General features: G+C 35.8%; 3 protein-coding genes across 4 annotated transcripts in view; 1 reads left to right on the top strand and 2 right to left on the bottom strand.

The window, feature by feature from the left end:
• LOC141462362 (venom carboxylesterase-6-like) overlaps window positions 1–16,451 on the top strand; it is a 22,815-nt gene extending 6,364 nt beyond the window's left edge. For both annotated transcript variants that reach the window (XM_074144156.1, XM_074144155.1), the window contains 8 exons: window positions 8,663–8,810; window positions 9,530–9,715; window positions 10,030–10,226; window positions 10,502–10,655; window positions 11,402–11,580; window positions 11,678–11,816; window positions 13,527–13,662; window positions 13,773–16,451. In XM_074144156.1, coding sequence (XP_074000257.1) covers window positions 8,663–8,810; window positions 9,530–9,715; window positions 10,030–10,226; window positions 10,502–10,655; window positions 11,402–11,580; window positions 11,678–11,816; window positions 13,527–13,662; window positions 13,773–13,941 — 1,308 coding nt within the window. In that variant the 3' untranslated portion in view covers window positions 13,942–16,451. The remainder of the gene's footprint in view (window positions 1–8,662; window positions 8,811–9,529; window positions 9,716–10,029; window positions 10,227–10,501; window positions 10,656–11,401; window positions 11,581–11,677; window positions 11,817–13,526; window positions 13,663–13,772) is intronic.
• LOC141462370 (uncharacterized) lies at window positions 15,503–25,609 on the bottom strand. The gene is made up of 5 exons (XM_074144175.1): window positions 25,370–25,609; window positions 25,170–25,237; window positions 24,907–25,053; window positions 24,637–24,825; window positions 15,503–16,448 (listed from the first exon to the last, which is right to left on the bottom strand). Exons 2-5 carry the CDS (start codon window positions 25,229–25,231, stop codon window positions 16,100–16,102), a joined length of 747 nt encoding a protein of 248 aa, XP_074000276.1. The 5' UTR covers window positions 25,232–25,237; window positions 25,370–25,609; the 3' UTR covers window positions 15,503–16,099.
• LOC141462368 (uncharacterized) lies at window positions 16,402–24,630 on the bottom strand. The gene has a single exon (XM_074144172.1). It carries the CDS (start codon window positions 22,784–22,786, stop codon window positions 21,824–21,826), a length of 963 nt encoding a protein of 320 aa, XP_074000273.1. The 5' UTR covers window positions 22,787–24,630; the 3' UTR covers window positions 16,402–21,823.

The raw sequence follows: 25,609 nt of genomic DNA, 5'->3' as shown, positions 1-25,609 counted from the left end.
GCCTTAATACTTTCCTCGTTTTAATAAAAGCTTACAGCAGTTTAAACAACTTAAACATCCAGAAATTCTATGAAATCTTTTTTTTATTTATTTTGTCATTTACAATCTGTATAAATATATACAATAAGTAAATAGGAGGTGAATGAGAATAACTGGAACGGGAAGAGCAGGAGGAGAGAAGCTACCCAGCGGTAGCACTCTCAATAGGAGAGAGGAGAAACGTGAGGAAATAGGAGAATATGAGTGGGAGAGAGGAGAGATTTAGTTCTTCAGATCTCAAGGAAGTCGCGGGGCCATTGGCGATTCAGTCGTCGAGGAGTATTAGGGATGTCAGAGGAGGCGAGAGACTGTACAAGAGGATTTGAACTAGTAGGGAGAGCAGTATGAAATTTTTAATATTTAGTCTTGGTTTGTTGGTCTTTGAAGGGAATGTTGAGGACGTGGTGAAGAGTAAGGTTAGTCTCGTAGAAAGGAGCGTCAGCTATCTGTCGGAGGAGTTTTGACTGAAATGTTTGTACAGTCCGTATGTTGTAGGTTTGGCTGAACCCCACAGCTCTAGCCCGTAAGTCCACATAGGTTTGAGAATAGTACTGAATATTATCTATTTGTTTGAGTTCTATGGATAATTTGGAGCGTCATCCAAGAAGTCTGTATAGTAGTTTTGCACGTTTTGTCATTTCTTGTCTTTTAAGTCTAGTGTATGGGTTCCACGTGAGTCGTTTGTCTATGTAGAGCCCAAGGTAGCGCACTAGATCTGTATAAGGAAGAGGATTGCTGTTGAAGAGGACAGGTGGACAGGAGCCCCGCCTGAGAGTAAACGTGGCATGCTGGCATTTCTGTGGGTTCATTTTAATCCTCCACTTCTTTGCCCAGGATTCTATTTTATGTAAATGTGTCTGTAACTTGTATGAAGCTGATGAAGGATGTGTACTTGTGGCTAGTATGGCTGTGTCGTCTGCATATGTACAGAGTAGTGTAGAGGGTTGAATAGGTACGTATGTCTGATGTGTGTACTGTGTAGAGAACGGGGCCAACTATACTCCCCTGCGGCACTCCCGCCCCCACTGTCGAGAAAGAAGAGATTGCGGAGCTAGTTTTAATTTGAAAGAACCTATCTGAAAGATAGGAGCGCAGAATGAGGTAGTATATTGAGGGAAGATGCTTTTTTAGTTTCAACAATAATCCAGGATGCCAAACACGATCGAAAGCCTGGCTTACGTCTAAGAATGCCCCTGAGCAATACTGTTTTCTCTCCAGTGCTGAAGCAATAACATCAACATCCCGGTGACATTGTTGAACAGTACTATGATGGCGCCTGAAACCAAATTGGTGGTCTGGTATAACACCAAACTCCGATAATATGGGGTTAGATTAGATTTTAGATTTAGACGGGCGGGACGGGACCTATACCCCACGGCACCGCAGCCACAAGAGGCTTATTGTGCCTTCCCTCTAAATCTAGTAGGTAAAACCTCCCATTCTAAGAAGGTTGAGGGCTTTCCCTACCAGTTCCTTCTGCGCTATAATCTCCTTTGGTCTCAAAGTCCCAAAGATGTCGTAGCGCAGTCTCTCGATTGCAACGCAATCGAATAACAGGTGAGAGGCCGTTTCCTCCTCTTCCTGGCACAATCTGCACAACGGTTCCGAGCTAATAAGCCCTAATTTGTGCAGGTGTTTTCTGAACCTACCGTGCCCTGTGAATAGGCCCGTAATCAGAGTGATCTGATTCCTGCCCAAGCCCAAAGTCTCTTTGGTTCTTTGTTTGCACAGCAAGGGCATAGAACTCTTGCTGTGTTTGACCCAAGGAAGCATCACCCAGTTCTTTTCGTGTTCTCTCCAGATCCAATCTCTGAGAGCCTCACGAACTGCACCCGTGGTGATCCCCAGGACAGGCTCCGGGCCAATGAAAGTAGTGTTGGCTTCATTCTTGACCAGTAGATCAGCTATCTCATTCCCCTTAATCCCCACATGACCCGGCACCCATTCTAGCCGAACTTTATTGTGCCGATCCAGTAGTTCTAGGGCCTTTCTGCATTCCCAGACCAGGGAAGAGGTAGTTCTGAAGGAGTCAATGGCCTTCAGCGCGGCCTGGCTGTCCGAAAAAATGTGAACCTCCCTATCCCTAAGATTCATTCGCAGATTTTCCTCAGCACAGGTTTTTATAGCAAAGACTTCGGCCTGAAAGACGGTGGCATATCTCCCAAGAGCACTCTCAATAAGTACCTCAGGTTTAGCCCCATACACTCCAGCTCCGGTCCCGCAGGCCATCTTGGAGCCATCTGTATACCACATGGTTTCCTTCTGGCACTGTTCTGTCCAGTTTACCCTCCATTCAGTCCTCGATCTAAGGATTACCTGAAATGGAGTCTCAAAACTGTATTTAGGACAGACACTGTCCCCAACCATGTCTATGACCGGAATTGAGTCGACCTTGTCTGTAATATTCATATGTCCAATAGAGGAGCTGATGCGCCTCCATTGTCCATTTCTCGTTAGTCTATGTCTATACGCGCCAGCCCTTGCCTCCGCCTGAATAACAAACTGAAGCGGAGGCAACCCCAGCAGTACCTCCAGCGCAGCAGTAGAGGCACTATTAAAGGCCCCTGTAATTAACGTACAGGCCAACCTTTCTACTCTAGCAAGAGCCTTTATGGCCGTCTGTTGCTCAGTCTTCCTCCACCAACCACCGCTCCATAGGTGATAATAGGTATGACTGTTCTTGTATAGAGCCAGTGGGTCATTTTTGGGCGGAGACCCCAAGTTTTCCCACAGGTCCTAGTTATGCCACACAAAGCCTGTTTAGCTTTGAGTGTAACTTCATCTAGATGTGCCTTCCAAGTGAGTCCAGAGTCCAGAATAATGCCGAGATACATAACTTCACCTGACACATCCAGAATTTTATAAAAAAAATCGAAGATTTCTGTAGCTCTCCTTGTCCCTTCTCCTAGTAAAGGGTACCAGAGTAGTTTTAGAAGGGTTCACTGAGAGATCCACTCTTCTGCACCATCTTTCTATAATTTTGAGTGCTTCCTGCATGAGTTCAGCAACGATAATCTCGTGCCTACCCCTGACTACCACGGAAATATCATCCGCGTAGCCAAGGACCGTGAACCCACGGAGGTCTAACATCTCAATTAGATCGTTAACGACCATACACCACAGGAGCGGAGATAAAACTCCTCCCTGCGGACATCCCCTAACGGTCGTTTCCCCAAAAAGAGTCGCTGTAATTCTCCTTGACATTAGCATGCTACCAATCCACCTTGTGATTGTGGAGTCTATACCATGCTTTTCCATCGCCAAGGAAATAGAACCGTAGGAAGTGTTGCTGAACGCTCCCTCAATATCCAGAAACACCTCCAACGCTGTCTCCTTGCAAAACACAGAGGCCTCCAGCTCCTTAACTAAGCAATGGAGGGCTGTTTCACAGGATTTCCCTATCTGGTAGGCATGCTGATTGACATGCAGGGGTCGTAGCTTTAAAGCTACCTCCCTTATTTGAAAGTCAATCAGTTTTTCTAGCACCTTCAACAAAAAAGATGCTAGACTAATTGGTCTAAAATCCTTAGCCTTGGGTATGAGTTCTCTTGCCAGGCTTGGGGATAAAGATAACTTTTACAGGCCTCCATGCCCATGGGACATAACCGAGGACCAAACTTGCCCTCATTAGCCTGCATAGAATAGGAGTAATAATATCTTTTCCCTGCTGCAAGAATACAGGGAAAATACCATCAGGTCCAGGGAATTTAAAGGGCTTGAAGTGGTTCACCGCCCACACAACCTTATTGAAGGTGATACAAACCTTGGCAGCAGTCCAGTTCTCCATAGTGCCCCGACCACCGTCAGGCACTATGGTTTTCCCATCGTGCTGCCCAGCCACGACCACTCTCGATTCAGGAAAATGAACCCTCATTAGACATTCCAAGGTGTCTCTCCCCGATTTTGTGAAGTCCCCTTCCTCATCCCTGATGGTTCCCAGAGAACTCCCTGGATTCTTGGAGATGATACGATGGAGTCTAGCTCCCTCCGAGGTCATCTCTACCTCTTTACAAAGCTTCCTCCATGAATCTCTTTTAGCCTTACGAATGGCTAAATTATAAGAAGTAAGGGCCTCACGGTACTCCTCCCATGTACCCCTTCTTTTTGCTGCATTAAACCGTTTCCGGACTTTTCTGCGGAGCTCCATCAGCTGGTTGTTCCACCAGCTGGTTGTTCCACCAGCTTACTTTCCTTTTCGTATGCATAATCGTCTCCGCACAATTAGCCCGGAAAGCCTCCATGATAACGCTCTGAAGCCTCTCAGCAGCGTCATCAATGTCCGACTGGGTCCTAAAGTTATTCCTGACTGTATTAATATTTTGCCCGAGATCCCGTCTGTACGAGTCCCAGTCCGTCCTCCTGGGGTTTCTGTAAGTAATCACCTCCTTGCAGTCAAACCGTATGTCGAACCGAATATAAATGTGATCCGAGAGCGAGGGAACCCCTGATACATGCCAATTCCTAACCAGGGTCGATACAAAATTAGTCCCCAAAGTTAAGTCAATAACCTCCTTGCGTATAGAATTATGGAAGGTGGGTCCTTCTCCTTCATTTATGACATATAAATTGTTAGAAAGAATGAAGTCAAGAAGTTGCTTACCTCTTTGATTGGTCCCAGAACTGCCCCACACCACATTGTGGGAGTTAGCATCACACCCAATCAGTAGTTGCAGACCTCTCTCCCTACACTGGATGGTCAGATGCTGCATCTCCTCCGAGGGAGGGAGGGCTGTTGAGTCGTATGGAAGATAGGTCGAGGCCACAACAATTTCCTTGACCTCTTCTTCCGTACGTAGTTTCATCTTCACTGCGTTCTGGTCTCTGCAACAAAATTCCATCAGCAGTAAAGACGTAATATCTTCCCTATCGTAAATACACGTCCTGGGATTATCCAGGCTTCGATCATAAACTATCTTACTTTTTGCCTCACCAAGTCCTGCCACACGCCCCCGTACTAGCCAGGGTTCCTGAATGAGGACTATGGCGTTGTCTTATTTGCAGATGAAGTGTGTTAGAGCTGCAGATGCCCCCCTACTGTGGTGGAGGTTCACCTGCAGCAGCCTCCAACAGTTTGGAGGGGTCATTATCCGCAGCTCCTCTAATAAATAGGCTTCGAAACTACCCTGAGCTTAATTATGTCGAGGCCCAAAAATAGTTCAAAATTGGACCTCTTCAGCCTGCTCAGGGCCTGTTCCAAAAGGTCGAACACAAGGGTTTGTCCCCTGGGGGGCTCGACCTTCCTATTAATTATTCTCCAATCCGCGGTCTCAAGTCCCTCGTTCTGTACGTTGAGACTTTCCAGCACCGCAGATAAAGAAGCGTTTTTGTGGGCTCCTAATATCCACACCGCAACCTTAGCAGCCCTCATAATAATTCTGGCTAAGCCCACCCTCAGCCTAGCTCCCTCTCCCACCTGGAGCTCCGGGACTACTCTCTCCAACCAGAGTCATGACACCTCATTGTCGCAATTAACAATGAGAGCACCTCTGGAGAGGAAGCAGCCCCTAAACTGGGGTCTTATACCGCCAGGGTTTTTGCAGATTTGTTCAGCTAGCTTCAGCTATAACAAATCTGCTTGCTCCGTGCTAAGCAGGTCGTTCGGGTAGGAGTCAAGAACGACGGCCATCTTGAGAGCAGAGAGTGCATCCCTAAAAGAGCCTGTTAGTTCCTTTTCTGTGAATCTCACCCTCTTGCTCTCTTGCTCCGCCGTCTTCTCAGACCCGCTACTCGGAGTACTAATCTCTGATCTGGGCCTCTTAGAGGCCTGATGAGTTTTGGGAGAGGGAGTTACAACAACACCCACCTCTCTCCTCTCACCTTTCCCAGCCGAGGTGACCAGAGGAGCCACACCCCGCTCTACCGAATGTTGATCAACACTGGAGGACATCTTCACGCTCCTACTTTCCCTCCAGACGTTGTTGGGAAGCAACTCCCTTCCATCCTCAGCGGCCTTAAGCCTGGCAAGCTTCTTCCGCTGAGCTCCGCTTAGCTTCCCTTTAGTGATCTGTAAATCCTTTAGTTTACGCGAGACCTCAATGAGTGCCTTTGTTTCTAGTCGGAAAGCGCTGCCACTCCCACCAGAAACCCTTGAGGTCCCGTCGTATGAGTCTTAGGATCAGGCGTGCTTCCGCCCCTAAGTACAAAACCAGTAAGAAGGAAATGTAGCGAATTATTTCGGATCATATTTCGGGAAACGAAAATGAATATTTTTAGCGCATGGTCTGTATGCATGTGAAAACTTTAGCTCGAAAGAGTAAAATTGGAAGAATCTCTATTTTTGTTGAATTTCTTCAATGTAAATCGGACCCTAAATAACTTATCAATCAAAATTCCATAGTCAGAAAAAAAACATGTTCACAGAAGAGAATTTTCATTTGTTTACTATTTCCTTGAAAATACAATCAATAGCTTTTACAAAAACTTTTATTTGAAATATTTATCCACGAAAATTCTATTAAAACTGCTTCTGGGATACAAGTGCGTGGGGTGGAATTTCCTCTAAATTGAAATTTCACAATAATTTACGGTCTTATTTATTATTTTTAAGAGTTTAATGTTTAGTTTTGCTAAAATTCCGCGTCTGAAAAAACTTCTCATCCGCAATTACTATTTACTGAATTCGGTATTCATTTTTATGAAATTTCCTTGAAAATTGGCCCACGAATTTCGCTGAACTTCGCATTTACATTACACTTGCCTTGCATTGTATATACTTTTGTAGCAAAATTCGTTTTAGGGTACTTCGAGGTTGGGATACAAGCAGGCTTAAACTATCATTACGCCAAAATGTACGGTTTTATTACTGAGTGAATGCACCGTTACTAATAATTATTATTAGTATATTAATAATGAAATGAATTAAACTTCGGAGTTTAGAGAAAATGTATAATAAGACACATCTACCCTGTAAACCCTCAGCTCTTTTATTATCTCCATCCTCATATTATTAAACCCTTCAATATTCCACGTTCTGTACAGTAAAGTTCGTTTCCAGTCCTTATGTCGTTGACACTTAGAACCTACTGAATCTTTTCTATTGGGACTGATAGCTTTCTAATTTTTTTACGATGACGAGTTGCTGGCCCGTTGCTCAACCCCCAACCAGGTGGACCTGGGTTAAAATTTGAGGTTTCCTTCCTCTAGATAGGATACCATTAGTACGGCTAAGAGCCCAATCTACCCTTTAAACCAGAAGAAGGGACAAAAAAAAATGATGGGTAAAGGATAGGTAAGCAATGGATTGAAAGGAAAAGGTAAAGAGGTCAACAGCTAGTCGTCCCTTTAATCGCCTTCTACGACAAGCGGAAAACACCGAGGGCCAATTCTAACCCGAACCTACAGGGGTACGACTACGATTCCCTTATTAAAACGCTTGAAAATTTTCCATCTAAGAACTGTTTTCTTTTTTTTTCAGTAATTATTAATTATTCCTTATCAATGCAATTATTACTTTTTTATTCTGCCTGCTTTCTTTCCTTAAGGTTCTATAAAATTTTTAGTTGCATCTTTAACCTTTAAGCTGGCAACGAAACTGGTTCAATCAGATAGATTTTTGATTGGAACTCCCAACTAGAAACTAAAGTCATATTTAATTAAGTAAAGATAGTAATTTGGTACAGTATTCATATTTCAAGGTAAAAGAGAATTTATATTATGCATAGCTCTTTCGATACCCCAACTTAAAATATTTTTGACCTTGTATTGCAGCCCGCTTTTTTTTTTTTGCTGTCTGGAAATATCGGCAGCGAAGATCTCAATAAATATTGGGTCTCTCAACTCTTACGCCAATTTCTTGATCTGTTAAACCCAATTATAACCCGGATTGATTTATTATAATCCAAGTATCTCGAACTTCTTGATTTGAAAAGCAAAGATTATTGATAGTGAAACTCCAGAGAGAGATTAGCAGTTTAATCCAGGATTTATTTTCTCTTCTTTTTGGCATTACAAGTCTTGAAGGGCTCATACTTTCTTAATTGCTCCAGACTAATCAAAGTCGTCCATCTTAACTTTTCTCTCCCAATTATCTGATTCCTATCCATCCATCCACAACATCCCAGTTATTCCTCCACTCCTTCCTTCCAGTGAAAACCCAAATAAGTTATTCTTCCTTTCTTCTTTCTGATCCAACGACCCTTTACTTCCCAAACACTTCTGCCGGTCTACCTTGTTCTTCTTTCAGTCAGATTCTACATTCTAACCTGTCTCAAACAATAGTGTGAGAAAAGTAGCACGTTTTCTTCCATTAGTTCAAACATGTTTAATCCTTCCGAAAGCGCGTGTAAATGTGTGTATCATGTCACATTTTTCTTTTTAGTTTACGTTTTGGAAGTCAATGTTATAAACGAAAAATACCTTTAAAGGTAAACATTTTTATCAGCCATCTGATAAGTTTAATTCGCTTTTCCACTCACGTGAAGATTCTATTTGTGTTTTCTGTGTGTAAGGATTTTTTTATTTTGCATCAGTTAACTGTTGAAAATATATAAAAACGACTAATTCTTTTTACAAAAATATCCTTTTTATGCAATAATTTTCAATCAAATTTTCCATTACTACGTTTTGTGAAAAAACTGATAAATTTGGATTTCACAAAAAAAAAAAAAATGTATCCTGCTTCTAGTTGAAACCAGAAAAACTGATGCCGGTTCTATACTATATACATGATGGTGGATATTTCTTCAGTAGTGCTGAGGCAGATAAATCACCAGAGTTCTTCATGGACTACAATCTTGTGGTAGTGATGCCAAATTACAGGGTTGGAGTGCTTGGTATGTAATATCTTCTATATTGTTGAATATTGATCTTTTATATTGTAATCTGTCTTCATAAGCAGAGTAGTTTAGAGTGTAAATGTAAACTACTCTACTGGATTCAATTTCAAAGTTTGGCTTACGGTTTTATGAAAAATTATTTATGTGTGGGGCATAATAATATCTCAATAACATCTCAAAAAAAAGTGACTCTGGTAATTTTGAACGTCATCTCAGAAATATTTCAACACATGCATTTACCTTACTGCAAAGGAAAAACATTATTTACTTATGAGTTAAATTCATATTACCATCTGAAAAAAACGTAGAAAATAAGATAATATATTTATATTTCCTATTGTCAAATAATTTCAGAAACTCATAAAAGATACAGTCACTTCTGCTTTTTAACAGCCGACAGTAGTCAATGCTCAATAGCTGAAATTAGATCCAACCATAGTAGACTTGTTTCCTTGATCTGTCTGGTTTTACATTTTCGTTTAATGTCAGTCAAGTTGAGTTCGACAAGTATGTATAGGAACACTGATTTTCCCTGTAATTTCAAAGAATAAGAAAAAGACTTAAGAAGACGAAACTTCTTTACTCATACGAGATATTTGTATTCAGTCGATGAAGAGGACAATCTGAAGTCGCTTAGAATAAAAAGTAAAAAGCTTTATGAAGGATGTAATCTCAGAAAACACCTTTTTATTTTTAAAAAATTATTCTGTTGGTAGGTTTTCTCAGTACAGAAGATGAAGTGATGCCCGGAAATATGGGTCTGAAAGACCAAAATTTGGCGATGATATGGGTACAGAACAATATAGCCAATTTCGGTGGAGATCCCAATCAGGTAACTCTGACTGGTGACAGTGCTGGCGGTGCAAGTGTACATTATCATATGTTCTCGCCGTTGAGTAGAGGTAACGAATTTTTGCAGTATTTATTTTAAAATAAATTTAATATAACTTTCGATGATTACTTTCAAAGACATAATGATAAATTATGTAAAATTCTTTAGCCATAAGTAAATTGTAGGTACCTTTAATTTCTTGAATCAGTTTATTAATTTAGAGATAAACGGAAGCTGTAAAAATTACTACTGAGATTTGTTTTATAATTAACAGCTCATTACTATCGGGAATAAAAGTTCTTGCACGCATGTTTTAAAAATTGCCTTCTTCACTAAGATAATCGGTTATGTGATGGTATATAAACTATTTCTATTTTTTCTCAGGTTTATTCCATAGAGCAATCTCTCAAACGGTTTCAGCTCTCGCTAACTGGGTGAATGTACCTCCAGGAGTAGCTCGCAGCAGAGCAATAAAGATGGCACAGTTGTTTAACTGCTCTACAGAATCTTCCCAAACGATCTTCGATTGTTTAAGGACTAAAAATTCTTATGAATTAACTGAATCTTCTAAACAATTTATGGTAAAGATATGGCTATTTCTTGTCACTCAATTAAACTGTAAGCAATTAAACCACAACAATTTTCTTTGCGTTATGATTTCATCTAAATAACTAATTTTTCTTCTTCGGCTGATATTTGAAGAAAAGAGAAAATTTTGTTCAGAAGATAGACATTTTTCTTTGCATGGGACCTACCACCAACGGCCTTTCAAAAACCTTTTCCAGTTCCTATTTACTCCTCGAAATTCAATTTCCTCGCATAAAAATTATATAATGTGCATTCTTTTCATTTTCAGGTATTTCAAGTTGATCCCATTGCAGTATTTGTACCTATTTTTGATAAAAACGCAAAAAAACCATTTTTACCGTTCAACCCACACGAAGTCGAGTCAGCTCCAGTACCTTGGATTATCGGCGTCTGCAGTTTGGAAGGTTTGGGCAGAACTGGAGGTAAGCATTCCAAACTGATTGAGAAGTATGTGTTTCAAACATGTTTACCTAATTTCGAACTAGTTTAAAATTATGAAATTAGTCAACATTTCGAGGATTACGACATGAATGCATCTACTAATACAAAACTGAATAACTAACGCATATATATAATATTTAGAAATAACTAATATGTACTGTGAGTCACGTTTAATAAGATTTATAGTAATGAGTATGTAAGAAGAATAAGATATTATTTTAATTTTATTAAATTCAAGAGCGTTTCATCTAAGCTTTTTTTTTTAAAGGCGCGTCAACATCTGAGGTTATTGGCGCCCGGAGTTTTTTTCAGTGCATTGCCGGCCTCCAGAAAGTGTTCTCTCGTTACAGACAACACTGTCCATCACAGTGAGCTGTAAAAAGCTGCCAGGAAAAGAAAATCTAAGAGCCAGCAGCTGGATTCGAACTCGGGACTTCTGCGTGGGAATCCATTACGCTAACCGCGTAGTTAATCTCTTCCCTCATCTAAGCCCTAATTCAAATACTCATTGCACGTCCAGGACCGTGAATATGACTCATAATGACTTGACTCTTCTTTTAAGAAACTATTGGAAGAAACCAAATTGTTAAAGATCTAATTTACTACAAACCGAAATTATGTTGAGAAATAAGGAATTAATAAACATAATACATTGTTTATTAATTTCTGTTTTTAATAGATATTTATATAGCATTTAAATTATTTCTAATAATTATGTTATGTCCAGTGTTCGTAAGAAATCCTGCCGATCTCATTGAATTTGGTCAAAAATTCAACCAAGTAGCACCAATTTCACTATTTTATGATACTACTGCGTCAAATCCTGAAGAAGTAACCAGAAAAATAAGGGAGTTCTATTTCGGTGACCAGCCAATTGACATGTCAGTGTTCAGAAATTTTACTAACGTAGGTAGTCCATTTTTAACTTTTAACCAAAAGCTTACTACATTTAGATTTAAATTTTAGTCAAACTTGTATAATAAAATAGTTTTGAATTCTACAGATGTACACTGATGGATTGTTTATCTGGCCAGCTGTTGAAGCTCTGCAGAAACATAAAGGTCCACATTATTTGTATTATTTCAATTACTTGGGAGAATCTAGTTTTCAAGAAGTATTTGCTGGAAAAAGGGTTTTAACAGGTAAATATTATAAATTCTTCTAAGATAGTTTTGACTAATTTAATGTAGTGGAATATACAGTTACCTAAAAATCCTGATAGTCCCCATCCTTTAGACCTCCTCCTATCTTCTCTCCACTGTTGCCTCGGCTAACTCACTTCGATCGTTCCTGGCATACTCACTGCAACACTTCCTTGGGTCATTTTCTCGGGCATATCCTTAGCCGTATCAACTTGCTTAGTTACAATGACTCTATAACACCATTTCTTAATTTTTTATTATTTTGCATATAGTGCACAGTAAAAATCAAAATTATTAAATATTGTACAATACAAAAATGAATCTTGTTCTGCAATTATAAAAAAAATTAAAACACAGTCAGTGATTTGGTTCACTTTATTATGCTAACTCAGAACATTCAACCGATGTTCATTGTACAATAGACCCTTTATGTTTTCAAAATAGCTACCTTTAAAATCCACCCACAACTGGTTGTTTTTTTTTTATTTCCTAATGAAACATTTTTATGTAATTTGGGAGTGATCGCATCGCAAAACTTCCAACTTAGATGGCCAACGGCAGTTATTCCGGCACCTTTTCCTACATAAGACGCCTTCCACCGGCTGCTAAGTCCCATCCATCCTACTTTTAGTAGAACTTATTTGTTGGAGGCACTAAATCAACTCGACGAAGCAACGCCGTTGGACGCATCTGGCTTTTATCAAGGCGATGATGCCACTGGTTACCTTCTTGCCCTCTATTACTGTCGCTTTGATCCAGAACTGTTTGTACAAAAAATTCCTTTATCCACATTTCTCAGTTCGCTCTCGTCTACGGCAACGCTCAGTTGTGAAGCAAGCCCCGGATGAGTTTAATAAAATAGAACAAACATAAAGAAGTAAACTGACAGTAATTAATTACCTATGATAATTATAATTTCCACAAGCAACAATAATAATTTAGACAAACAGAAATTATTATTTTCTCAGGAAGTTTATTACAACTAAGTGCATTTACATTTCTCTTTCATTTAATTTACATTTTTATAGAAAAAACTAGTTTCAGGAAGTCAAAATTATCTAGAGGATTAGTTTAAGATGAATGATCTTCTCTGCAGAAATGAAATAAGATAAAACTTATCTATCAAATGAAATAGAAACGTAACTGGAATTGAATGCGCTCTACGAATTGAATGGCAGTAGCAGGCAAATTGTCGAGAATCTTTGTTTTAATTAATTTGTCATTCCTACACACTTTCCAGTGGCAAAAAAGTCAGGACGTGATTGTTACCATTTGCATCCTGTTAGTTAATAAGAATGAAAACTAGCATTGAAAATTCTTAGCTCTTTTCCATTTAAATAATTAGATTATAATTTTAAATTGCTGCAGTCAATTCTAATCGGCCCTCTGTCAACCTTATTTTGATAACGTTACTTAATATCTATGAAAAAATGGTTGTTTTGGATAGCTTATATTGCAATATAACAACCTAGAATTATTATATTAAGTGCAATATAATTTTTTTAAAAAATCTGTGTAGAGTCAGCCAGCCCATTCAGACACCGATTGCCGATATTAATTGAACGAAGACAAATAAATCTTCTACTTTTTGGTTTTTGAATCTAGTAGAAATGTAAACGTGTACCGTTTAATTATTCTTTGCCCAGAGGATCTACTCTTCACCGAAAATGAATAAATAATTAATAATGTCAAATCATAATATTTATTTAGGTAGCGCACATAAAGATGATTCACTGTATGTCTGGAGAAACAGAAACCCAGTTGATATTCCTCCACCGACAACAAGGCAAGATTTATATATATCGAATTTAATGGTTAAATTATTCTACAACTTCGCCAGTTTGGGGTAAATAACTATTATTTCTAGCTAAAGAATAATTTTTTCAAGATCAATCATTGATGTCCAGTAATGTAAATTCTTAATAATTTATTTTATTTATTTACCTTTTTCCTTAGAGTTCCGACTCCTGAAGGATTTGATTTTGACTGGCCGTTATGGGATAATCAACAGCAGAACTTCATCACTTTTGAAAACAGTGGAATAACCTTGAACAGCTCACTTTTACCAGATAGAATGCAATTCTGGTCAACGCTTAATTTTAGAGATAAAGTGGATCAGAACTAAAGATAAAAAAAAGAATCCATTAAAATTAAACAGAAATATACCTAGCACGTCAGGACTTTGTTCTGTTTTTATTTTAATTCTGTTTATAATTTTTTGTGCATCCGCCTAATGCTTGAGTTTTAATTAGTGTAGCTCCCTCAAGCATAAAATCTCTGATACCAACGTCACAGAAAAAGTCGCCTTAATTTTTTTTTCTTCTTCTTTTTCTGGGTAAGCAAGGTCCCAGAATTAACAGTATTGAGGGCAGCAGAGTATCCCTTTTGTTGCGGTACTTAAAACAGCCTTATTAATGTAAGCATAAAAAAAAGTATGTTTCAGGCTTCCTTTTTTTAACAAGTCTTTTAAAAGTAACATTTCTTTAGTATAATGATTTCAAAATCCATGATAGGTTTTCAATGAAATTGTACTTTTTTCTAAATAATCATCGCATTCACTCGCACATTAAAAAGGATAAGGGAAAGTTGGAGTTAGTCTTTTACTATTGTAATTTGAATTACGATAAAATGAAATTTCAGACTTGAATTCGTCTTGCGTGAGCACAAATTACATAGTTAAAACAAATAACTAATACTTGTAATTATAATTCATTCATTTTCAAACTTTAATTTAATTTCGCAAAATCGGAGTAAGGGTCGTAGAAAGATTAGTAATATTACAATAGTTTTAGAGGAGGCCTGATCTGCGTGGAGCAAACTCCTCTCGTAAAGATACACAGCGTCGAGACCTCTAAAAATGCAAATCTACTTTTGAACCAAATATCAACTCATTGGAGAAAATAGGTTCACGAAACGATAATTGTAAAAATTGCAAAACTTCCCCTAGTAGGTGTAAGAGCAGAACGTCGCTTTCATCCTTCCAAATTTCATGACAATCGGGTCAAGTTTCAGAGTTATTAGTAATAATAATTTTGAAGGGGGACTCATACACGGGGCTAACTCCTCTCTCATTCAATGTACAGCGTCGAGACCCCCAAAAGGCACATCTACATAAAATTCTGCCTTTAGGATCTACGTTGTTTACAAAAAAGGTAATAAGAAAAAGAAGAAGAACAAGACCATTTTCTGAAAATGCCGTTTTTGCCCATTTTCTGCAACGTACTTCTTGAAATCTATTTAAATTATGTTGTTGCAAAAATTTATAGTTATAAAGGAGAATTTGCGCTATATTTTAAAGAAAATTTGGGAGTTTATCTTTTATAGAAAAAGAGAAAAAAATTGTCAAAATTGGGTGAACGTTACGCTTTTTCGTGAAGTTTTTGACGATCGACCCTACCGGCCAGTTTTAACTAGATATTGCGATCTCAACTTTACATTCAACTTGAGATGAGAAATCTCAGTTTTACACTCTAAACATTTACAATTTGTTAAAGATTCGTACAACTGAAAAGTAATGAATAGATATTTAGTTTTGGTTTAGAAGTTTACGTTTAAATCATTAAATTAAAACTACATCGACTTTGGACGATTTCTACATAAGAAAAAAGTAGATGGAAAAAAGTGTATTTTGGAACTCGAGCAATTGTAAATTTGATTACTTATTTGAGGAAATATTAAGAACAAAATTAACAACATATATTCAATTTATTATAAATAAGGCATAGTTTATGCACAAAATATTTTTGTTATAAATTTACTTTTTTAACAACACTACTTTTTTCAAACATTTAAAACAATCTCAACGCGGGGAAAAATGAAACAACTTATACACGAGCAGGAGCAACGTAATGGAAAAGAAGAAAGATACGAAAAATATAAACGTAAAAATAATTAATTATAATAATAATGAATGAAAATAAAGGTTAATAATTAAACAACAAAAATTTTAACAAAAAAATTAATTAATGTATTCTAATTTTAGAAGAAATTACTTTTTTTCATAGAAGATCAAGATAGAAGGACACAACACACATCAAACTAAGCATATTTTTTTCCTCATTCCTAGAAAAATTTGTTTTTTTGAGGAATCTCTCGAGAATTTCATTTTCAGGTTTTCTTCAATGAGCTTATTAAAATATGTAAGCTTATATTTTTATTTTTTATTTTATTTTTATTTATTTATTTTATTTTTTTAGAGAGATTAAATTAAAAAAAAAAAAAATCACATGGACACACGTACATAAATAATTATTTATATATACGTTTTTTCAATTTTTTTTTGTTTATATATACATCATTTCCGCCATAACTGACATCTTTTTAGGTATATGTACAAATAGATCAAAATAACTGGCCAATTCATCGATATTTGTATCATCAACGGCTGCATTACTCCCGATATTGCCACTGTTATTGTTATTACAGTTGCTGTTACTGTTATTATTGTTATTTATATTTCTCGCTTGTAATGCGCAACAATGAGAAGAAGTGGCCGCCGCTGATGCTAGGTAATTAGGTCTTTGGATGGTGGATGTTGATGCAGTAGATGGTTGTAATGGCTGCTGAGAATAACGAACCGTAATAGGCTCTGTTCTACTGTTGATCACCGTAGTTTTACTTCCATCCAGCGATCTGTGAAAAAAAAAGGTTTAAGTTGATAATTTCGAAAAAAATTTAAAGGTTATTAAATCTCTATCTTGATTATTTGATTTTGGTGAACTATCTATTCGGTTTTTTAAAATTTACACTTATGATGTCTCGCTACATCAACAAATTTTGTGGAGCATTTTCTCAAAATTATAAACTGTACACCCTACAAACACCAATTGAAAAATAAAAAAGTAAAGCAACGGAAGAAAAAATTTAAATTCTATTTCTGTATAATTCCAAAGAAGTAGGCACGTAGGGTTACAGTTCATCGTTGCATCAATACAACAAGAACTATTTGCGCTCAAAATAATAACTTGAAACTAAACTAGTTAACCTAATTTAGGAAGGTAGAGGAAATGTGAAGCTGATGCTTAGTGGTACAGTAGAAATGCTAATGCATGAGTCATGAACCCAGTTAAGTGGTTAAGGTGTATGAAAACAAATTATTCCAATTTACGCCATCATGGAGGCTAACACGTATCATGGACCAGACTTCTATATCCGAAACATTCAAAAGGATACGGGCTATCACTGAAAAAATGAAACTTTCATCAGTATTCAAATTACATGTGGGCAAAGTTAGTTAAATCCAGATCAAGCATTATAACTTCTTAATTTGAAAAACAAACATATTTCATGAGTACTAACTGGCGATTGTAGTACGAATTATGATTGACTGCTTTAATGTGAGAAAAACCCTTGAAGCGGACACGTTAGTTAGGAAGATATTGTTTTTCTTTACTTTATCAGTCAAGTTGAGAACTGCATAACAGAATGATAGACCATTCTCGCTAATGACTTCTAATTACAAAGAAAATTCAAGAGCTCTATTTACCTTTAAGAGGTCATAAGTTTTGAGCCAATCAGATTTGAGTTAATATTCTGAAGAAGCCAATTTAGAGTTTCTCAATTTCATCAAATTTCGGATTCCAAGTAATACAAAGTAACAAAGTTTTGTGACAAGTAACACAAAACGAAGCGAGCCTCAGCATCAAATACCCTCCATTTTATTTCAAATAACATTTTTATTAAGTAATTTACAAGCTAAGCAGCAACTAAATCCCAGCTTTCTCTGCATAATATTCTCAAAGTGTAAACTGCAATTTTTAAAAACACATACACTGAGATATTTGTCTGGATGATTTCAATGTTATTTCTTTTAAGCTTCTTTTCATTCAGCCTTAATTTGATATTGTTCTATTAGATATTAATAATTTTTTATTCATCGACATTACCTTTTAAACTCCATAGTTTATATAAATATTTAATATTTTTCGAAATCATCTACCATTTTCAATCGAAAATTCCGTCAACACTATATCATACGCACTAAAACTTCAATTGCACAGACTTTAATTGTAATACCACTTCCTAAATTAGCCGGCAGATCGTCCCAAAAAAAATATTTATAAAAAACCCGTCGGAGTTAAAATACACCGTTGCTTAACTCTAGCTAAAGTTACAAACCAGTCTGAACCCTAAATTTTACTGTGGAGAAAGTTGCAGGGTTTACCAAATATGAATGAATGAATGAATGAATTTTTTATTGCTTATAGAGTTTTACACAACTCATAGCAATGAGTTGACCAATACAAACTTCTTTACAATAAAATAGAATTTAATATGAAACTAATATAAGGTAAGGTAGCTTATGTAATAGAAATTAAATTGACAAATACTGAATAAGTTTGTAACAGAATAACAGAAAAAAAAAAATAATAATAATAAAAATAAATAAATGAAAACAGACAAAATAACAGAAAATAAAATAAATAAATAAATAAATGAAATCAATATTCTCTAATACAATAAGATACATTAATACTAAATACAAATTAAGAGAAAACGCGGACGTGATGTTAAACAAATGAAACAAGAATTTTCTTTTAAATAAATAAAACGGAGAGCTTTACATGAATCAAACTAATTTTCTGATAAACAGTATTAAACAGGCTCGATAAGGCAGGCAAGTAGCTAGCTAATTAAAAATAGGCTATCAATGAAAAATTAAATTAATTAAAACTCTAATAATAGTTTTCTAAGTTTTAAGCTTTTCGTAACAAAAAAATAAATATTATTCATTTTATTGTTGTCATTCTCAGCTGACAGTAGATCCAGAAAATTTTCTCCTTCTGAACTTTGAATGACTATGTATTTCCCGATATACGTGTCCCTAAAAGAGGAAAGAATTGGACATGATAATAGGGTATGAATTAGACTATCCCGACTGTTCCTGCAAAGAGGGCATTCGGATTCCTCAGAAAAGGTTATAGTGAAATTTCTATGCCAGACCCGGGCGCGATGTTTCCCAGACAACCTTAGCTGAGCAAATATCCTAATTTTATTGATTTGATTTTTTTTACTAAGGTAACTTTGGGTGGTTCCGAAGGAGCACATATCCCTGTAAAAAACATTGAAACTACTATTTATATCAGAATCAATGTCTTTAGAGATCAAATGGTTTAAATATCTTTGCGATAAATTATTATAATTTTCTTTGATAAGATAGGGGTCTTGGGCAATCCAAATTTCCCCTGAACCTATGATGGAAAGATATTTTCTTAACTCCAGCACCCAGTTAAAGGGCAAGTTAAATGTATCGGCGAGTTCAACAAGGCGATTGTAACATATCTTTGGTAAGTGATCTTCTGGCATATTCAGTATGGAGATCCATCAGTTCACCATTCTTTTAAAGAGCTTATACTTCATGTGAACTTGACCTGTCTCTAATCTTACAAGATAGTTGGGGGTGTTGATTGGAAGATGGAGAAGAGTTTTATAAAAAGATAATTGCCCCTTTTCTATTAGATCTGCGTATGGGGGGCCCCATATTTCCGACACGTACAGGAGAGTGCTCTCTGATACTGCCTGAAATAATTTGGTCTTTGTGTCCCACGCTACAGATTTACAACTGGCTAGTGTTTTCAATACAGCTGAATTAGCTATTACACATTTTGATAAAAAATATTTACTAGCAAGGGCAAACTTACCAGAGCTAGAAAAAGGGACTCCTAAATAATTAAATGTGTTTATAAGTTGAAGAGTTGAGTTATTATAAATTAGCTTCTTTATTTTCCCTAGTCTGCCTCCTTTATGAAATGGGAGTACCATTGTTTTATTAATATTAACCGTTAGGCTACTATGTGAGGAATATTCTTCCAATATGCGTAACTTGTTTTGAGCGTCCCTCCAACTACTTGCCATGATGACTAAATCATCGGCATAAAGTAAGCAAAGCAGGTTTCTATGACGATTGATGGGGATACCCTCAACATTTCTATTTATGGAGAACTCTTCGATATCAGAAATAAATAATATGAAGAGTAGGGGGCTCAGAATGTCCCCTTGCAGGACACCCTCGGATATGGATATAGAATCAGAGGTTTGGGAACCATCTTGCAAAACAAAAGACGCCGACTCGTATAATTTTATTAAAATACGTAGCAGTTTACCTTGAATACCTAGGTTATACAGTCGATGCCAGAGTTTTTGATGATTTACCGTGTCAAAGGCACGTTTAAAGTCAACAAATATTGCCAAGATCTTACTTTTCTTAAGCCTTAAGGAGATGTTTACAACTGAGGACAATATAAACACACTATCTCTGCAACCTTTACCCGCCCTGAATCCCGTTTGTGTTTCAGGAATTAATTGTTTTACTTCTGACCAGTTTTTTAGTCTATTGTACAAAATTGCAGTGAAGAGTTTAACAATGGTGTTTAATATGGATATTCCCCTGTAATTTTGAGGGTCATCTATGGGGCCTTTTTTATGTAACATTACCATCCTTACTTTGACCCAGTTTAAAGGAACGTTTTCCTCTCTCCAGATTTTGTTATATATATTTAAAACTTGTGGAACCCAGTGGTCATTCATACACATAACATTCATCCGGTAGATTTATTGTTTTTACTAGAGTTTATAACTGCCAACAATTCATCTAAAGTGATATCATTATCTAATTCGGACGTACGATAACTCATAAACTTAGTATCGATATCTACTCTCAGAGGAATAGAGTTCTTGTGAAATGTCTCCCAATGCTTTATCGAGATCGCATTTTGCCGGGGAACCCTGGGTTTAAATTTTTTTATTGACGACCAAAAATCTGCAGAATTTTTTACAGTTTCTAGTTTTGAGTTTAATTTTTGATGATATTCAAACTTAATATGATTTATGAGATTTTTATAGGATTTCTTTGCGCTTAAAAATAAGTTTAGTGAATTCGGAGAGAACGAGTTTTGTCGACAATTTTTAAGCCGATCACGAACTTCTTTTTTTGCTTTATAGCAACGACTATCAAACCATGGTTTATTAGGGTTCACAGTTTTTAATGTTTGTGTTTTAAGAATATCTGCCTCGGACAGATGACTTTTGATTGCATCAGTGAAATTATTGCAGAGTTCATTGATATTCAAATTTAGATCAGACTGATTTGGGGAGGATTCTAAAATCGCTTTAAATAGGCTTAGATTTGTAGCATTTCGGTAAATACGGGTTGTTTGGGTCGTAGGTTTGGAGTTATTATTATCATATTTATGGTTTAAGGAAAGGAGGCAAGGGAAATGGTCCGAGAATTCACATATATCCAGAATTTTTAAATCATTGACAACGTTCACACAGGAGAAGGATACCCATATGTTATCTACTACACTACACCCATTTGGACCAGAGTAGGTATATTGTGCGGGAATATCACTTGGTGATCTCCCATTGCAAACTATCATTCCCACGCTTTCCATAATATCAATTAGTTTTTCCCCCCGTTTGTCAATTATGCCATCCATTGACAAATGGACAACTACGTTGATCTGAAAAATTGCAAGAATTAAAAATTTCATCATCTAAATTATTCAACGAACCAATCCTGGCATTCCAATCTCCCCCAATGATAATGTGGAATTGTCCATAATTAAAAAATAAGTAATTTAAATCATTAGAGATCTCTTATAGCAAATAATTATTTTCATGGCCCGGTTTCCAGTAAACTGTTCCAATTACTATAGTTTTGTTGTCATACTCAACTAATAAACATAAAAACCAGTCTTTAGAAATTAATACTCTTATATTATTGAATAAAGATTTCCTCAAAAATATTATGATACCTCCACTTGCTCTGCCTTTTACAAAATATTTGGATGCCTTAACCAAAAAATAATCGAATTCCTGTAAAAAATTAGGTTTAATAACTAAATTAGAAGTAATCCACGTTTCATAAAGACAAAAAATATCTACATTAACAATTTTATCTATATCCTGAGCCGATAGATTGTACAATGTATTAAAACCATATAAATTCCAGAAAATAAAACTTAGATTTTGTTTAGAAACAAAAGAACTAGGTATTTTATTTGGCGTTACTTGTTTTTTTGAGACGCGGTTTTTACTAAAAAAGATTTTAGATTATTAGATTTGACTGACCTCGGTTTTCTTTTATTTGTAGACTGACTCCTGGTTGTTCGAACTGATGAAGAGTCCGTTTCTATATCTTCAATGTCCGTTTCAGTGGGGGTTACGTCTATATTTTCAGATTGAGATGCAGGGAATTTTTCGTCTGGATCCGCCAGGTCTTCGTGTGTCCTAATTATTGTGGGTTGAGAATTTTCCTCTTTTCTCATAAGTATTATTCCGTTTTTTGTCCAAACTTGCTTTAATTTACCTTCTAATTTTAACTGACGAGCTCTTCGAAATAAACTGAGCTTTAGAGGAGATAAGAATTCATTTACAAACACCTGGTTTGGTGATATAATTAAAGAACTTCTCTTCTGTTTTGCATTTATAATGAAGTTTTTCTTGGCTGAATTACGTACAAATTTAACGATTATTGCAGGCGGGAAATTATTATTTCTGTTGGGGATTCTTAAGCGATAAATATCATCTATCATTTCCGAGCTTAAATCCATCCCCACTTTATCAGCTATGTCCTTCAAAATTGAAAACAAATTCTCTCCTTCGACGATTGGAATGTTGTCTATTTTCAAAACATTTTGGAACCGAACTTGAGAATTTTCAATTAAGTCTCTTTTCATTTCAATTATTTCGTTTTTGAGAATATTGTTTTCTTTTTTTAGCACGAAAAGATCTTTTTTACATGAGTTTAAATCTTTTTGTAATTTAGGGACAATTTTGTTGAAGTCTGCTTTCAGCTCTATTATATTAGCCTGCAAACTTTGGTTATTAGTTTCTAAGTTTGTAATTTTGGAGTCCATATTCTTGATGTCAATAGAAATATTTTCTAGTTTAGTTAATACCAAATTAGCCAAGTCTTGCCCCGCACTACCACCATCTGGACAATCACTCTTCTTTTCATTTCCACCCATATTGATAATGTTTATTCAAAATTGTATAAAACAACTTACTTTCACAATTTGAAGAAAGACAAATTTAGCGTATCCAAAAAAGTCAGTTCGAAACGTCTCTTGTGATTGAATTTATTAACTTATTAAGCAGTAAAAACAGGAAAAACTTATTAAACAGAGAGAAAAAGACAAGAAAAAGAAAAAAAAACTTATTTAAAAGAAATACTGTAAGAAACTATAAGGTTGATTACAGAGCCCAACAAACACGTCTACTCTCTATGAGTGCTAGAGGTCAACTCGGGTTTACCAAATATCATAAATGCTCTCACTGTAGTCGTATTACTTAGAATACTGATATATATATATATATATATCACTGCCTTTTACTTCGGTTATTGTGTAAGTATTTGGAAGTTTTCTCTAAAAAACAATGACTGATAAGTTAATAATGTTTTAAGTGATGATAAAATCATCACATTGCGCAAAGCATATTTGGTTTAAACATCAAATTACACCTAGTAATTTTAAGTGCATTATTGGAGGCAGTAACAGTCAAAATTGAAGAAGAAACTTTAATTATTAAGTTTCAATATGATTAAATGCTTGCTTGCTGGACCTGAACTTGCGAGGTCAATTCCTTCATGTAAAATGGTACGACTGACACTTAAGAACATGTGACTTTAATGCTTGTAAACCTGAACAAGTTTTAGGTAAAAACAGAAGTTAACAATTTATAAAAAAATTCAAAAGGAAAGAAAAAATTACACTGACAAATGACCTTTTTTGCAAAACAGTCTTATACACCTTCTAGATAGTGTTTTGTACGTGCTACAATGCAAGAGATTTTTCTTCCCAAATCGGATGGCCAGGTAGTAAAAAATCTAACAGTTGACTTCGGCTGATCACAAAAACAAGAGATGTTGGGTTGTCCAATCCATCAAAACATGAGGATAGACGATACAACCACTCGTAACTTAATTTTCCACTTATTGGGCAGTTAGGATTAATCTGAGCTGACACAGTGAATAAATGAACTAAACGAAAAAGGTGAAACAAAGTTGATTGTGCTCACTAGAACAAATCGTGTCCCAGACGCACTTTTTATTTTTGGCGTTTCGCTTAAAGATGTAATAAGATTTGGAAAGGAACATGTCCAGGATCTACCATTCGACCAGAACATGTGGAAGCTTTATCCTTCCACAATCATGAGTTCATCAATGAATTAAATAGATTAATCAATCCAATTAATAAACAATGAATAAGTAATTGGTGCTTTAATGGCCAAGAACATCGTCCCTTTTTGAAACTTCAGATTTTCTAGGATATAAATCATTCGCATGACAAATTATCATTTTAAAATAATGTCCACTTCACTTCCCGCTCTAGAAATTAAGATACAAAGCTCACCCCTTAGCTTTAGCAAAGAAAAAGCTGAACAATAGAGAAACATACAAGAATCAAAATTAAAAATCATGAAAATAAACTGGGCTCCAAATATAGTGTTAAAAGGACCTCCAAAACGAGACAAGGCTATATAATACCTCTTTGTACCCATAAGAAAACACTCAAGTTTCAATGACATAAAAAAACAAATCAATGCCAGAGTAATTACATTTTTAATATTTGTATTATTCCAAATTTGATCAGCTGTGCGAGTCTCTGAGTATAAATACGAATATTTTCGGAATATGAAATGAATATCAATAGAGCTTCTACAACTAAAAATAGTAACCAAGGACTTAAATTACATCTAAGGAACTTACAATAAGTTAAATTAATACTCAACTATTACGATTAATTTAGATCGTCATATAGTAAATGACTGACTTATGAAAAGAAGAACATTGCAAAGAATAACAAAAATTACTCACGTGAAAGAAGTCGATGTTTTACAAGAGCTGTTTGCCTCAGCAGCAGTTTCATTTCCACCAAGTTTTAAAATTGGAGCTCGCAAAACTTCGCGATTCAATTTACTTCTACGTAATATCGGTCGACGATGATGTACAATACTCTTTAGATTGCTAGTAACGTTACTGCTATTTGAATAACTACGACCTCCACTGTAATTAAAATACAGAAAATAATTCAAAAAACTATTGCGTTTAATGCTTGTTTGAATAAAATAAGAAAAATTAACTCACCCATCTTTTTTCTTGTTACAAAGGCAACTTCCTTTAGGGCAAACGGCTTTTATAGATAACCATTCCAAGGAACATTCGGGAGAATCTCTCAGAGGGCATGGACCCCCTAAAGAAAATGGATTATCTTCCGTCTTACTAGGCTCCAGTCTGTTGGGGAAATAAAAGAATAATTTACTTTTTCCCTACATTATTTATTTAAAATACAAGTAATTAAATTATTTCAAATTGGATTTTTTGCGTAAGTATGTTTCTCGACGTGTTACCTTTCAGGATTTATTTCCAGTCTTTCAAGACTAGCTGGTAGATTTAAATCTTCTGAAGACATCGTAACCTACAAAAAAAAAATAATAAAATGAACGAATAATTTTAAGTAGAATTCTTGTTAAGTATGCAGAAATGATCTAATCCAATGTTAAAATTATCAACTATTTAGGATGTTAATGTCATTTGAACTGAATCTGACCTTGTCATAATATGTCGTCGTAATTTCTATTTGTTACAATTATGGGTCAACGGCCTTAGAACTTAATTTTAAAATGAAAAATCACACTTATAAACAATAAGTGACATTAAAATAGAAGAGATAATTATAGATGCATGCATGTACCGACATTCTAAGCACAATTTCACCAAATAATTTAGTCTCTAAACTGAACCTCAACCTAGGATTAGCAAAACAATGAATGTCCATGAAACAGTGTAG

Source organism: Rhodnius prolixus, unplaced genomic scaffold, assembly GCF_049639745.1.
Source record: "Rhodnius prolixus isolate KJV_2025 unplaced genomic scaffold, Rpr scaffold_1, whole genome shotgun sequence".
Taxonomy (NCBI): domain Eukaryota; kingdom Metazoa; phylum Arthropoda; class Insecta; order Hemiptera; family Reduviidae; genus Rhodnius; species Rhodnius prolixus.
This window is presented reverse-complemented; position numbering and strand designations above follow the sequence as displayed.